The sequence below is a fragment of the Clinocottus analis genome, unplaced genomic scaffold (genome assembly GCF_023055335.1).
Source record: "Clinocottus analis isolate CAN_PGR_092001 unplaced genomic scaffold, fCliAna1.0.p SCAF_15, whole genome shotgun sequence".
Taxonomy (NCBI): domain Eukaryota; kingdom Metazoa; phylum Chordata; class Actinopteri; order Perciformes; family Cottidae; genus Clinocottus; species Clinocottus analis.
The window spans coordinates 11837295-11851476 of NW_027175876.1; the positions used below are offsets into that span (position 1 = coordinate 11837295).

Here is a 14182-nt window from a genome sequence, read left to right on the forward strand (position 1 = left end):
TACAGAAAATGAGGCCAATGAGTCATTTTACCTTTCCATAAAAAATGAACACGGTCCCACAGACCCAAACACCAGACCAAGGTGAGAGTAGTAGATAAGAGAAGAACGCTGGACTTTACCTGGTAGTGGAGTATTTTCAGTGGAGTACTTTCACTCGGGTAAAGGATCTGAATACTTCTGGTTGTTCATCAGTGGCTTCAGTTCTGAAACAATTGGCCAACAGATCATGTGAAGCAGTGGCTCCTAAACTCAGGACCAAATCCCTGAGCAAATTCTTGCTCATATTTTACAAAACTCATATTCTCTTTTCATTTGAGTGAACACATCAGCATTATTAAATATGATCACATTCTGTTTCAATCAATTAGGATCAAACCGTTTTTCTGAGCTGTTTGTCACGAGAGGTTTGACTATCAAACAAACACTGTAAAGAATGATGGAGCGACTTTTAAATCAATCTGAGCAACTTGACCCCAGTGTACTGACAGAAGAGACGCAATCTGGGCTGAAATGTTGTATTTCAAAACACTTTATTAACATGCTTTTATCAGCCTGTACAAATTGTAGTAAAAGGCCTCACCCAACACGTGTACACACACACACACACACACACACACACACACACACAGAGAGGAGTCAAATATTCAGACATTACAGTATAAAAGCCGTTACTGAAAAGACACACTTTGAAATGACACACTCTGACAGGCAGGTTGTTGCTCTAAAAAGGTTTGTTAGCTGCGGCGCTACTTTGTAGTTGGTTGACCTCCCTTTTATTAGTCATGAGCATTTGAGATCAGTCAAGCAAACAGGGGATGCTCTTTTATTTCATACCCGACCATTGAAAGTGACTCCAGTCCTTCCTTCAGAAAGCCTAGTTTAACGTTTCAAGAGGAGGATTAGCTTTCCACCAGACGGCTTCTACAGTTTTGGGGCTCACGTAGACTCCCATGGACATATCCAGCTTTCCCTCTCAAACACTGCTTTGGGATATTAAACCATCGTGTCCGTAGCACCTAAAAGTTGGCATTTAATAAGACCTGATTACATTTAGCACATTTAGCAGTAACTATTCTAGACTTGAGAAAATATATAAACGATCTGCAACAGTGAACAAAAAAAAACGTCAAACTTGTTCCTTTGGTGTAGCTGGTGGTGCTTCGGGAGAACTAACTGCTATTGTATATGGAGTTTGGCAACAATGCAACACTGGTATTACGCTCGTAGCAATGCTCTCCACTCTGTAAACAAAGACGAATGAAGCTCTTTGTGTTGGCCGAAGGCGGCTTTAAATCCAACGGCGACACCACGAACAAGCCCTTCTTGAAGCAGGCATCGGGTCTCTGTGGCAAGTTCAACTCAAATATATTCAAACAGTGCATAAAATGAACCAAAAAGTTAAATTATGTAACCAACCAAAGCTTCAAATCCATCAATTTGAAGCGACTTTTGTTTGACAAATAAAGAGGAAACGCAGTATGTCAAAGGAGTGTTAAGATACAGGTCCACACCACATTGCATGAATAAAATCATTAAAGTGCAAAAAAAATAAAAGAGACATGCAACAACAGCAAATAATCAGACAGACGTGACAAATAATAACACAAAGAAAAGCCACGCCGAGTGTTAGAGGATACTCATAAAAATGCACTAATGGGGAACGGTCTCCATCCTGAGTGGAGTTGGCACATTCAGAGCCTTTCACGAGGCGGCTCACAGGAAAAGTCTCACAGTTTGTCAAAAGGAAGCAAAGAGCTCGCTGATAGACCTCTGCAGGCCTTACTCATCATCTGGCTTTACGACCATGTATAAAAGCTTTTTGTTAATTGAACGATTGAAGAGAGAGAGGTGAAGAGAGTGAAATTAAAGAAAATAAATTAAACCGTCACCAGATGGGAATTATTCTGTTTGGCTGAACCGGACCGGCCACGCTGAGAGGAGAGCTGCTGGATGCAGTTCAAACATTATCGACACTCCTCAATCCTCTTCCTGGCTAACGAGGCCGCTGAATTAGAGGCGAGCGGCGACAGCTTTCTCAGTGGGCAGTTTTCCTCCTAGACGAAGAGACACATTTGAGATTTATTTGAAAGAAAACACGATCGGTTCCCTCTGAGTGCATAACGGAGCGCTCGTTTCTTACCCAGAGTGTCTTCCAATGAGTTCACCATCACCGTGTTGACCTTTAACGTCACCTGAGCCGCACTGGAGTAAAAACATGGAGTGGATATAGTCAGTGAATAATCAAGTTTGCGTTCCCGGGGACTATTTATTTGTTTGAAAGTAGTTCCAGAGAAAGTGCTTCCCAGTGCTTTTTGCTGATTATTCAGAGTACATGAAACCCAAACTATATTCATGGCTGGATGCTACAAGAGGTCAGAGACATTTATTTTACATTTTGTAGTTATCTTTTCACCTTAACTTTCTACTCGCGTCTATTTTATATTACCTTGTCTCTCTGACTGTTCCCGTCTGTCTGTTTCTCGCCCTGTCTCTCTCTCTCATTTTCATTCAATATGTTTTACTGGCATGAGGGTAACAAAGACACTTTTACATCATGTTTTTTCTCGTGTAGAAATGAGGGCAACAACGGCAATGTGTTGTCCAACACTGTTATTGCATGATGACAATAAATTCAATAAAAAGGGTGATGTTCAGATTGTAAAGCCCTTTGAGTCAAATTTGTGATTTTTCCCTAAATAAATCTGCTTAACTTGACACAAATGAATTTAATACTATTTACAGCTCAATTACACAATAAAAACTGAAATTACCGGAACAAATCACATCAAACTTAAAACCTTAGGAGTGATGCAATATATGGATATTGACAATAACGTTATTAAATTAACTAAATGAATTCATTATTATTATTACATGTTAATAATCCAGCGCCTCTTAAATCCGCTTTATGTTAACAGACTCTCTCCACCTCCTTGCACTTGTATTTTGAATATTTTCATTTGACACTACACACAATAAACTATGGTAATATGATGTATTAAATATAATGATCATTACGGTCTTACACATAAAACCAGTCATTCGGCTAAAAGGTATCAACCGTGTGGTAATAAAGTCAGGTGGTTTCCAGAGGATGGTCTTCCCCTCACTGATACGATGTGCACCGGTCATGAAAAGAGGATTGGAAGACAAACAGGCGCTGAAGCATGATCGAAACCAACATACCCGCTGACTTTCTGCACAGCTCCAAGTCTTAGAAAAGCAGCCAGAGAGTTTTTCTGAAGGTCAGACGACAACACTTCAGCATATCTGAGTCCACCTGCACAACAAACACACATTTGCAACAAGCAATTTGTACATTTTATAGCGAGCCAAAAATGTTTTAACAAAAGTTTCTCAAATCATTTCTGCCATTTTTCAGGAGAGAAAAAAACCTGCTAGAAGATGTTTGATGATGAATTTCCGGACAGCAGGAATAAACTGTTTTTCTGTCAGAGTCTCAGTGGCCTCTTCGCACAGAAACCGGCACACCACCTGAAACATGCACACACGCACACGCACACACACAGACACGCACACGCACACACACACCTTGTAAGACTGATAATGTGTAATCAGCATTCTCTAAAGGACGTCTGAAGTGTAAAACACACAAACGTTCTTCAACAGCTCTGGTCGTCAATGAAAAGGAGCAGGATGTTTGCGTATACTTTAACTTGTGTACATACAGTTAATGCATGCATCTGCAAAATGAAATATGAAACGCTACGTGGAATTAAGTTTAAGTCCATGTAAGGATATAAATATATCAAGCCATTGGAAAAGGATACTTGGAAAGCAAGCGGTGTGCTGAGTACACATGCAGGCAGAAAAACCCTGTTATTCAAGGTTACGTTGTTTTAAAGTTTACATACGAGTTAAAGATATAGGATCAACTTAATAAAACCTAGACACAGCAACTGGGCTGCAAAAAAAATAAACAAAATAGTTAATACACATTCTAAAAGGAAAAAGAGGCTTTGAGTCAACGTGCATATGCTCGTTTTTTGTCTTGAACTGATTAATGTGCACACAGCTACCCTTCTGTACACAAAACGTGTCACACAACCATCCGCCGCGTGTCTCCCTCACCTGGTATCCTTGTAAGAAGGGATCCAGCATACTGACGAGGAAGGCCAGTGTTCTGCGTCCGCCTTCAGTCACCACAACCTCCTGCTGGGTGACCTGCAGCGCTCCGGTCTTCACCAGCAGGAAACTGGCCTCCTCAAAGTCCTGCAGAGCACAGAGCGGCGTGTGACAGCCGAGGCCGTACAATCACACGTTCACAACAGAGCCGCTCACTTCTCTACATTTATTTCAAGCACAGAAGTACATAAATGGGGCTCTTTACCTCCACTGTAGCTCCAGGACAGAGGATGAACTCATTGGAAAACATGTTTCTTAGGAAACTGAAACTGTTGAAGACCTCCTCTGCAAAAACACATAATGATGAGCACGCAGCCAATACGATATGAATAAGTGGCTTTTCAGTGTCAATGTACGCGTGTGAGCGAGATGGTAAATGGTAAATGCACCTGTATGGCGCTTTTCTAGTCTTCCGACCACTCAAACTGCTTTAACACTACATGACATCATTCACCCATTCACACACTGATGGGAGGAGCCACCATGCAAGGTGCCACATTAGTGTCATCAACCAGCTACGGGAGCAAGTTTAGGATGAAGTGTCTCGCTCAAGGACACATCGACATGGGCGGGCGGAGTCGGGGATCGAACCGCCGATCCTCACCACTGAGCCACAGTCGCCCTGTGTGTCAGTCTTACGTTTCTGGTTGGAGGAAGCGGCGTGGATGGCTGAGGCCAGCAGCGCCGGCCGGAGGAAGACGTGCAGCGCCTGGTTCCTGTAGGAGGCGCAGGAGAGGACGATGACGGCCCGGCTCAAGAGCTTCTCTTCCGGAGTGGCGGCGCCGGGAGGATCTCCTGGTCCCACTGGTCCTCCTCCTTCTTCTTTAGTGCAAAGCTCAGTGTCAGGAAATGCCACAACTGTTCTTTTTATCATTTCATGCATCGGTAACGCTTCTTTTTAAGCTCTTTAGTATTAATGAGCAGGATATAAACATCTCACAACATAGCAATACACAGTTGTAATGACATACTTGTTGGCTAATAGTGTACATTATTATAAACTTAGAATTGTCCTTATGTCGGCTTAAAAATACACCATAGTGTGTTGTAAATAGTATAGTGATCGTGAATGCTAAATTACAAAGTTAAAGGGCAGTGTTTAACTCTGTATTTGCTCAATTGTTTCACTTCACTGGGGATTATTTTTGTATTTTCTTTCTTCATCTTACGTTCATATTTTGTTACATACAAAGTGTGCTTCATTTTGCATCTTATTTTCTTGGTTTTGCTGTTCTATCTATTCTTGCTGAGTTGTATTATTATTGTTGTGATTTGTATTGTTAAGTGACAGCTCGACCTTAAATGTACTCTGTATCCTCATGTAGTTGAGTTACCCTGATGTTACATTAAATACAAATTGAATGAAAAACAGAAATTAAAGCGAGGAAAAACAAACACACACAGACCTTGTTCCACTGCCAGCTGGACTTTTCCCTCACAGATCCTCACAAGACCTCGATGCAGGGAAAGACTGGAGGAAACTACTTCTGATGGAGTAATTTGGTCTAAAGGAGAGAGAAAGTACCCACTTGAGCACACAGAGAGCCAGCAGTACGACTAAACACTTAAGTAGCGGGCACGTTAAGTACCGGGCCAGTGGAGGAAGGCTCCGTACTGCCGGGAAAGCTCCCTGAGCCACACGGCCTGAGCAGTCAGCTCGCCCAGCGCGACGCCCTGCTTCTGCCCCGCCGCCTGGTGCTGGAGCAGCAGGGAGGCCAGAAGGACCCACGGCTTCAGGACCATGTTCTCCTCCTGGGCCCGCACCAGCTTGTAGGCCGAGTCATTCACGAAGCTGTGGATGTCCTCGCCGGGCTTCCCCGGGATGTGTCTTGAATGGAAATCACACAGTTAATTCATGTCTTACAGCTGTGAAAGTTGTGGAAGCTAACACATTGTTACGACCTCCACCTGAACTAGAATGAAGAGCAGACCTAAGGGTGTTTACTGGAGATTGTGTATGAATATGAAAGCCCCACAAGACACAGGGGCAATAAAACATGTGATGTCTTAACGTTCTTTAGACTACACACCACATTCACTGTTGCGATGTCATACCTTGGTACGAGGTTGAACTGGCAGCGGTTCACTTTGCCCTCGGCTAAACTCCTCACAGACACAGGTTGACCAAAGTACACATGGATGCTGCCGTAGTCTTCACTGAGGATCTTTCTGGCTTTGAACAGACCCTACAGAAGGAAGGATGAACAAGAACTAGCAGATGAAGTGATGAGCAGAGAGACATCTCAGCACATGTGCAAAATATAACTTATAATAGTTTTGCATAACAATAAATAGCAACTGTGTTTCCATTTCCAAGTCATGGGCTGGTTGCACAAAACACAAGTTTTCTTCTATGAGGCATATTTTCTTTTTTGCCGAGTTGCACAGAATCCCTTTAAAAAAAATGCTTAGTTAAGGGAAACTAACTTTCACAGCAGGGCAATTTGTTCACACTTCCATGGAGACCGTTATCGGTCATCGTTTCACACAGTTGGCACCAAATTCATCAGAAGAGTAAGAGTGTATACATCTGGAGGATTATAATAAAAGAAGCCAGGGGATTCCTTTCGAATGAGACCAAGATAAGGAAAAAAACATTTTAAGGAAAATCTTGAGGATAAGACTTAAGGGTGTTTTGTGCAACATATTGTATTTTGAGGACACATTAACTCTGAGTGTTTTGTGAAACCGGCCACAGACGTTTAAATGACTCACTGAAGTGGACTCCTTGGGTTTGGGAATACCCAACAGCTCTCTGGCATAAAGCGTCTCCTCCAAGATCCTCTCATAGCTGATGCTGACTGGGACCACGCTCACGTCAAACACCTCGCCTTTCAGGAACGGATCCATGGCTATATTCAGCAGACCTGGGAGAGGACAGAGAGATGAGAGTGGCAGAAAAAAAGAATAAAATTTGTCTCGTCAGTTGCACCGCAGATAATTAGACATATTTGCAGAACCATGTCAAAACATGTATGTATAAGTATATTTGACATTTTGAATTTGCTAATCAATAATGATATCGTCATTGACTTATTTTACAACATTTTCACTTTTTTGTCACATATATATATATATGTTCATCCAAGTGCAGATGTCTGGCAGGTAACTTGAGGATTTAGAGTTTCATTTTTCCCATTTAAAGCTTGGAGGGCTCACAGTTGCTTGTACCTTACCCAACTTTGGAGTCAGAGACTTGGACGTCCGGCTTCTGGTGCCCTCTAGAAAAAATTCAACTGGTGCAAATCCAGTCTAACAATAAAACACAAATCAGAAAATACAATAAACTGTTGCTGTCATTGTAAAATAATTGAAGAAAAGAGCCTTAAAATACCATAAACATGGCCTCACACAAAAATGCCGCGACTCTACGACAAAAAAGGTAACTTCTTAACGGAAAAAAAGATTTAGGGAGAAAGAAAGTTCTCCACACCTTCAGCATGGTCTTGACGTACTCCGAGAAGACGGCCCAGTACAGCTTGTCCCCACCAAATGACCTCCGGATGAAGAACGCTCCAGACATCCGGAGCATCTCCCCAACAAATTTCATCCCCATGAAGTCTGCAGGGACAAAAAAAACTGTTATCGTTATACTGCCCATAATTTGATGAATTAAAACTAAATATAATAATATTCAAACCAACTCTAGCATGTACAGATTCAACTCAGTAACTCAGTGGGTGAGGTCCATGCTTACCCATGCCGGCAGCAATGACGGGCAGCGTCAGGTCGTAGGTGTACAGGAGGTATGACATCAGCAGGAAGTCCATGTAACTGCGGTGGCTGGGCAACAGGACCACCGGGTGCTCCTGAATGGCCTGCTGGAGCTGAGGACAAAGCAAAGAGGAGATGAGACGTGCATTTGTCTGCGTCCACCGTTTCACTCACACTCTTGTTCTTCGGGGTCCAGTGTCACACGTGCGTTCTCACCCTCCGGATGCCCTCTTCGTTCACACAGATGCTCTTGAATAAGGATTTGAAGACCTTGGTGAGCGTGAAGGCAAAGAAGCGAACAGTGCTGAGCTGCAGACAGTGAGCCATCTCCTCCAAGATGGCGGACGCCTCCTCCTGGATGTCATTAGTCTCCCTGCCCGATTCTTTGGAAACCTGAACGATTCAAAATAAATGCCTAACATTAAAATAATAAACGTATTTGAGATCTGAAGACCAGAACATGGAACTGGTTATACGACTTTGTAGTTTGACAGTTTCATGGTCACATGCACAACATCTACAGAGAAACTATCGTTGCCGATGCAAATGTTCGATCTCAGGCTCCCTCGAACAATGCTCATTTAATATTCAAAAAAAATCAAGCAAGTAAAAATGTGACTGCAGAATTTATAATATAGGGATTAAATATAATATATAAAAACATATATATGCGTTATGCTAGAAAGGTGAACAATAATTGCAAAATGAATATCTGGTTTATGCTGTCCAACTGCAGCCTTAAAAAGTTGTACTTTTTAATATTATACAGTTATGAGCCATTTGTTACTAATTAGGAATCTGCTTTCTGTTAATATAGTTATGAAAATGTCCATGTCTGTACTAACTTGAATTACAGGTTAATATTCAAACCTACTATAAATACATCTGTATAAAATAGTTTCTATGTAAACTGATAAATAAATGGAATCTAAAAGAGAAGAACAAAGCTGATTCATTCTCGTTTACTGAATGAGCCCATGCATAAATCCTTTCGACGGACCTGTCAAGTCACTAAATGACCACGTCCATCAGGCATAACCAGAAAGTCAACCATCGGTCAGACCACCTCACTCTCACCTGGCTGATGACATGGTGCAGTTTATCCGACTGAAGCACCATGCTCTTCAGCATGCTGGATGTACAGGCCGTCACGCCTTTGTACAGAAGCGGAGTGTAGCACCTGAGGGCGTATCTCAAGTCGCTGGAGTTCCTCCTCTCCTCCAAAATATCCTCAAAGTCATCCCTCTTCTTCAGCATAGGGTCTCTATGCTATTAAAAGCAAAACAGAATAGGATCGTGACATAGACCCATCAGTATTACTAAAACCCTAAAATATTGGAACATATTTTACCAAATTCACAGTACCAAGCAGTAAATTAATAATAGCATTGCAATGTGTTTGCTGTAGTCGTAGGTGGAGATAACTGCACCTGCATTTGATCAGTGTATTCCATAACAATACCTGCTGTGTAACATATGATATGAAGAAAATATTGTGAATAAGCAATAGTTTCATTTGAGTTGACAGTATTACATGGAGAAGATATTGTTGGGAACCACTGTTGCATCTGCAGGGTTAAGGCAAGAAATAAGTTTACTTTTGACACAATTAAACTGTGAAGAACCAAAAAACAAACACACTTCACACTGGAGTGGTCGAGCTTGTGGTTCTATGAAGAAGAAAAAAACGTCCTGCAAGCTGCACATTAAAGAAAAGCAAGATTGCGATTGCTTAATAGTGAATGTATCGGCAACAAAATGTCGCACAGCAAAATTCCCAAATACAAAAAGACGCCTTTACTGTTCACGTCGATGCCGTTTCGTTAAATAAGTGCATTCATGCTGATTTGATCAATTTGCGTGTCAAGCGTCCAGCAGAGCGCTGAGCCACCGCGGACAGCTAGCCGAGTGAGCTCAGCCACCGGCGAAGCGAAGCGAAGCGAAGCATACGTACCGAATAAACATCGCCGGATGCCATTCTTTGTCACTATTTACAAACTCATACACGCTGCGACCCGTGAACTCATACGTCCAGGGGTTTTATGCGGTTCCCGCCTCTTAATATATGAAACGCGTTTAGGTTAGTTGTTAACAGAAGAACTTTACATGGGCGTATTAACTGGCGTTTCAGAGGCATTTCCGGAACTACGGTGGCCGGAAAGGACCACGCATCGTCACACGTGCGTTACGTTGTATGTTGTCAAAAGGCGGATATCATTGAGTACCGAGAATTAATTGTTTTTGGGACTGTTTTCCTGTTTCTGTCATTGACTTGAAATGAAGGGAAAAGAAGACAAAGATTGTTTGTTTCTTGAGAACGTTTTGGATACACTTTACGAGTTTGGTAAGTGCTGTTAGCTAGCTATGCTAGGTTTACTAGCATGCCTCAAAAGGCTTTGTGTTGTTAGTTAACTCCGATCTTACTTGGTTTGCCGTGGGCCTCCTGACTCTATATTAACGTTACTGTTTAACGCGAGAACAATGTCGCTATTCGTTGTGTCATGTATCGCAATTTGGCTAACACAATTGAACCGACGTTAATCAGAAATCCCAGTTTGTCCCGTGCATGTCTCGTCACTAAACACAGCACAAACACGTTCAATAAAGTTGTAAAGGTGATTGTTTGTAATACATATATGGTTGTAGGTTATCACCATTATTACATTATTAACTGTGTAAAGGTAGAATGTACTGCACAGTTATCATATTGTATTGCCTACATTGTATTAATGTGTAATTAGCAGAGGCTGATACCACATTCAGCAATTGTCTTGTGTATAAGCTTCACACGTATTAGATCCTGTTTGCCAAAAGGTTGCAGGGACTTTCATTTCAGGTCTTTCATTTCATGCTCTTGCTGTTGACCGATGTTTCAGATGATGGAGGAGCATCCAAAACAACGCTCAAGTCTCAGAAGAAGAAGAAGAAAAGAAAAAGATATGAGGAGGAGGAGGAAGAAGAAGAAGAAGAGTTGCCTGCAGTAAAGGATATCTGCAGGGACTCTGAAGACGACCGAGTGGATCATGTTGGAGCTGAACAGCAACAACAACCATCGACTGAGCAAACAGGTGGGCAGCATAGCAACAAGCTGAGGAACAGACCCACACGCGTGTGATGGAGCTGTCCTCCATTGACTCATCTTGTTTCCATGAACCAAGCCAGAGGCATCCAGATAATTTGTCATATTAACGTTTAAAAATGCTACTTATTGCACTTAAGCCTTTGTGTAATGTTTTGATTCAGTATTTCTACATATGCACAGCTGTCAATGACAAAATGTAGATATAATGTGTATTTAAATGTATCATGTCCTGCTCAGGTCAAACCATCAAGCAGGTGAGCGATGTTACGGTTGTAACTTTTCAGGACTACAGAAAGAACCGCAAAACCAAGCAGACTACAGCGCCCAACAAAATACCCGTGAGTATACTACTTAAGCTCACCATATACTTCCTTTATACTAAGTATTTCAGGTGCATTTTACCCTCATCTGTACTGAGAAAATGATCAGTCATTTGCATTGCATTTCATTCTGCGTGTTGCTGGTCAGAGCTGGTGATGCACTATTTGCAAAATTGATGTACGGCATGAAGGGAAATGTTGTCATTGCACTAAATATATTTCTTCAGAGGATTGAACTGGAGTTGGTGGAGGAAAGGAAGTGAATTTGAATTTGCAAGAGACGTGACAACATTCTCTTCCTCTGACATGAAGCTACAAAGTTAATGAAAATGTGGTCCTTTCTTCACTAGCACTTGATTTGACATCAAGTATTCTATTTGTGCAAATGCAGAACCCGTTCCATCTCTGACATTTTGAAATCTAACCTCCAGGCTGCTGTGCGACCTTTAGTCACCATATTCTCTGTTGATGTTCTTCTTGTCACCATCCGTTCGCTTGACTTTCCTCTCGTCTTTTTCGCCAATGCCTCTGGTTATGTGTCGTCCTCACTCCAAGGCCCTTCAGAAGATGACGCAGAAGAACGAGAGCGACCAGCTAGAAGAGCTCAACTTGGAAAAGGTGATGTGTTGTTGTTGTTTTTATAAAGAGTCTTGTACAACTTATTTGTAATCATGGTTTCATTTGGGAGCTGCTTCGCTGTGTGGAAATTGTCGCCTAGCTCACTTCCTACTATATTTGTTGGCATCAGTCTCGTCTTGAGGTCCATCGGTTTGGAATCACGGGCTATAAGAAGGAGCAGCAGCGAGTTTTTGAACAGGACAGAGCAATCATGCTGGGAGCCCGAGTAAGGAAAACAGTTTTTCTCAAGTCCTGTACCTACATAGTCACAAAGTGTCCAATTTATAAGTTAAATATTGTCTTCTAATCAGCCTCCCAAGAAGGACTACGTCAACTACAAGATGCTGCAGCAGCGGATCCAAGACAAGAAGCAGAAGGCAAAGGAGGAGGTTCAGACGGTAAGACCCGCCTCTTCAGTCGGTCTCAGGTTTCATACTAACTGCTCCGGCTTTACTTGTATTATATCCAGATGTATTTAAAAAATGTATTGTTTAAAATAGAGCTCTCTTTACATTACATCATGAGCACATTTAGAAAAGTATTCAAATAAACACAATATTGGTTATAAAGAAGAAAACTCTACCTGTTCTTATTCTACCCCGTGTTGCTGCTTTGTAGGACCTGAAGAAAAAGAAGAAGAAGCCGAATAATCAAAGGTGGGTGAAGGCAGCTCCTCTGAATATATCTGTAAACATTTTCCACTAGAGTTTGATATGTAGAGATCACATGGCTACTGGTGTGAGGAGTATTGAAACCAACATTTTATGAGGAAGAGACGGGCTCAAACCAAACATCAGCAAACGTCGTCGTTGTACGAGTGTTTTTTAATCTGTTTTCTATTGAGATATCGTACATTCAGTAATTATCTGAGGAGTTTGCACACTGGTGTTTTGGTTGAGTGTAACACAATGGACAGATAGTTGTTGTCTTGTCACGTCAGAGTGGTTGAAACCTGTTTGTAACGGTGCTGCCTTCTCCACCAGGGCCAAGAAGAAGGTTTCCTCTACTTCTGGGTCTGGCTCGGCCCCCACGGGTCAGGTGGGCCGCTTCAAGAACGGCATGCTGATCCTCAGCTCCATGGAGATCCAGAAAATCAAAGGAAACAAGAGACGCAAATAGGCGAGTGTGTTTTTGTACTTCTCTCTAACGATCTTAAAGAAATGAAATAAAGAGATATGGTGCCCTAATGTTTGGACACTTTGGAGTTAAGGATTAATGTTTCATGGTGTAATATGTGTGTGTTTGTGCTTGCAGGTGTGCGACTATGTCCTCCAGGATGGAAAAACACAAGCAGCGGCTTCCTAACACCATCAGTGACTCATCTCACTGCAGGACTGTTTGCAGTGTTATGAGGAAGAGCGCGAGAGCCGAAAACAACGTGAGCTGGGGGGCTGATTTGCAGAGGACTCGTCTGCAGTGAAATACAGGACAGTGTTACTGGAGACCGACTGCGGAGACGACAATCCAATTTACCGATCCTGAAAGTGGACCCCCGAATGGGCCCGATGGGAGGGCGTAGATGCACAAAACTGGAGACTTTAGTCAAATCATATTCCATCACAGTTAATTTATTTTCTTTTTATAAATGATCCCAAAAAAAACAAAAGAAGACATTTGCGTTTCTTGTGTTTTACACGGTAAAGGTGTTTAAATAATGCAGTTACAATGCATTTCTCATATACAAACCATGTAGTTGTACAAAACATTTACATTGACAGAGAGGGAGGGGATCATAACAGTACAGATGAAGGTAATCGTAAAAATAACAATGTACACACAAGTTAAGTCCTGGCAGATGTTTTCATGAAAAAACACACAAACATGAGGGAGTAGTTTTTCTTCCCTTTTTCATAAACCCTCGCATGTATGTACAGGACGTCTTGACAGACCCAAGAAGTTGCATTCGAGGTGAAAACAATTACAGATCTTTACAGATTTCATTTTGTTCAAGAGAAAACATGAACAGCTGATGGATTTTGAGCGACGATGAAGAAACACAAGGTATAACCTGGCAGTGTGCGGCCGGGTGAGGTCACAAAATCTCACACCGTTATTTTTGAAGCAGCTTTTGTTTTATTTATACATTTTAAAGAAGAAGAAGCGGCACAAAGAAATATGAAGCTCATTTGCTGCACATTGTTCTTAAGCTGTAAGCAAGTCTGTGTTACGTTGAGAATTTAGCCTTTTTTTTAAAACCTTTAATCCGTGGCAATAAATCATAGACAATATACTATGTATGTATGTATGTATGTATGTATGTATGTGTGTATGTGTATATATATATATATATATATATATATAT

At 41.7% G+C, this 14182-nt stretch overlaps 2 protein-coding genes across 3 annotated transcripts; one reads left to right on the forward strand and one right to left on the reverse strand.

The window, feature by feature from the left end:
- Positions 1-545: 545 nt before the first annotated feature.
- On the reverse strand, positions 546-9985 carry gnpat (glyceronephosphate O-acyltransferase). Of its 2 annotated transcripts, none has more exons than XM_068577090.1 (17): positions 9815-9985; positions 8938-9129; positions 8077-8253; positions 7844-7973; positions 7580-7707; positions 7323-7398; positions 6862-7013; positions 6202-6332; positions 5736-5974; positions 5553-5651; positions 4786-4965; positions 4352-4431; positions 4093-4233; positions 3396-3495; positions 3187-3280; positions 2141-2202; positions 546-2054 (listed from the first exon to the last, which is right to left on the reverse strand). In XM_068577090.1, the coding sequence occupies exons 1-17, from the start codon at positions 9836-9838 to the stop codon at positions 2011-2013; spliced, it is 2049 nt and encodes a 682-aa protein (XP_068433191.1). In that variant the 5' UTR covers positions 9839-9985; the 3' UTR covers positions 546-2010. The 2 variants fall into 2 exon arrangements, with proteins under 2 accessions (XP_068433191.1, XP_068433190.1); XM_068577089.1 differs by having other exon boundaries at positions 4786-4968.
- A 42-nt stretch (positions 9986-10027) lies between these two features.
- Positions 10028-14096, forward strand: cunh1orf131 (chromosome unknown C1orf131 homolog). The gene is made up of 9 exons (XM_068577091.1): positions 10028-10204; positions 10737-10928; positions 11180-11280; positions 11818-11880; positions 12011-12106; positions 12192-12278; positions 12499-12536; positions 12864-12999; positions 13135-14096. The coding sequence occupies exons 1-8, from the start codon at positions 10138-10140 to the stop codon at positions 12997-12999; spliced, it is 780 nt and encodes a 259-aa protein (XP_068433192.1). The 5' UTR covers positions 10028-10137; the 3' UTR covers positions 13135-14096.
- Positions 14097-14182: the final 86 nt, after the last annotated feature.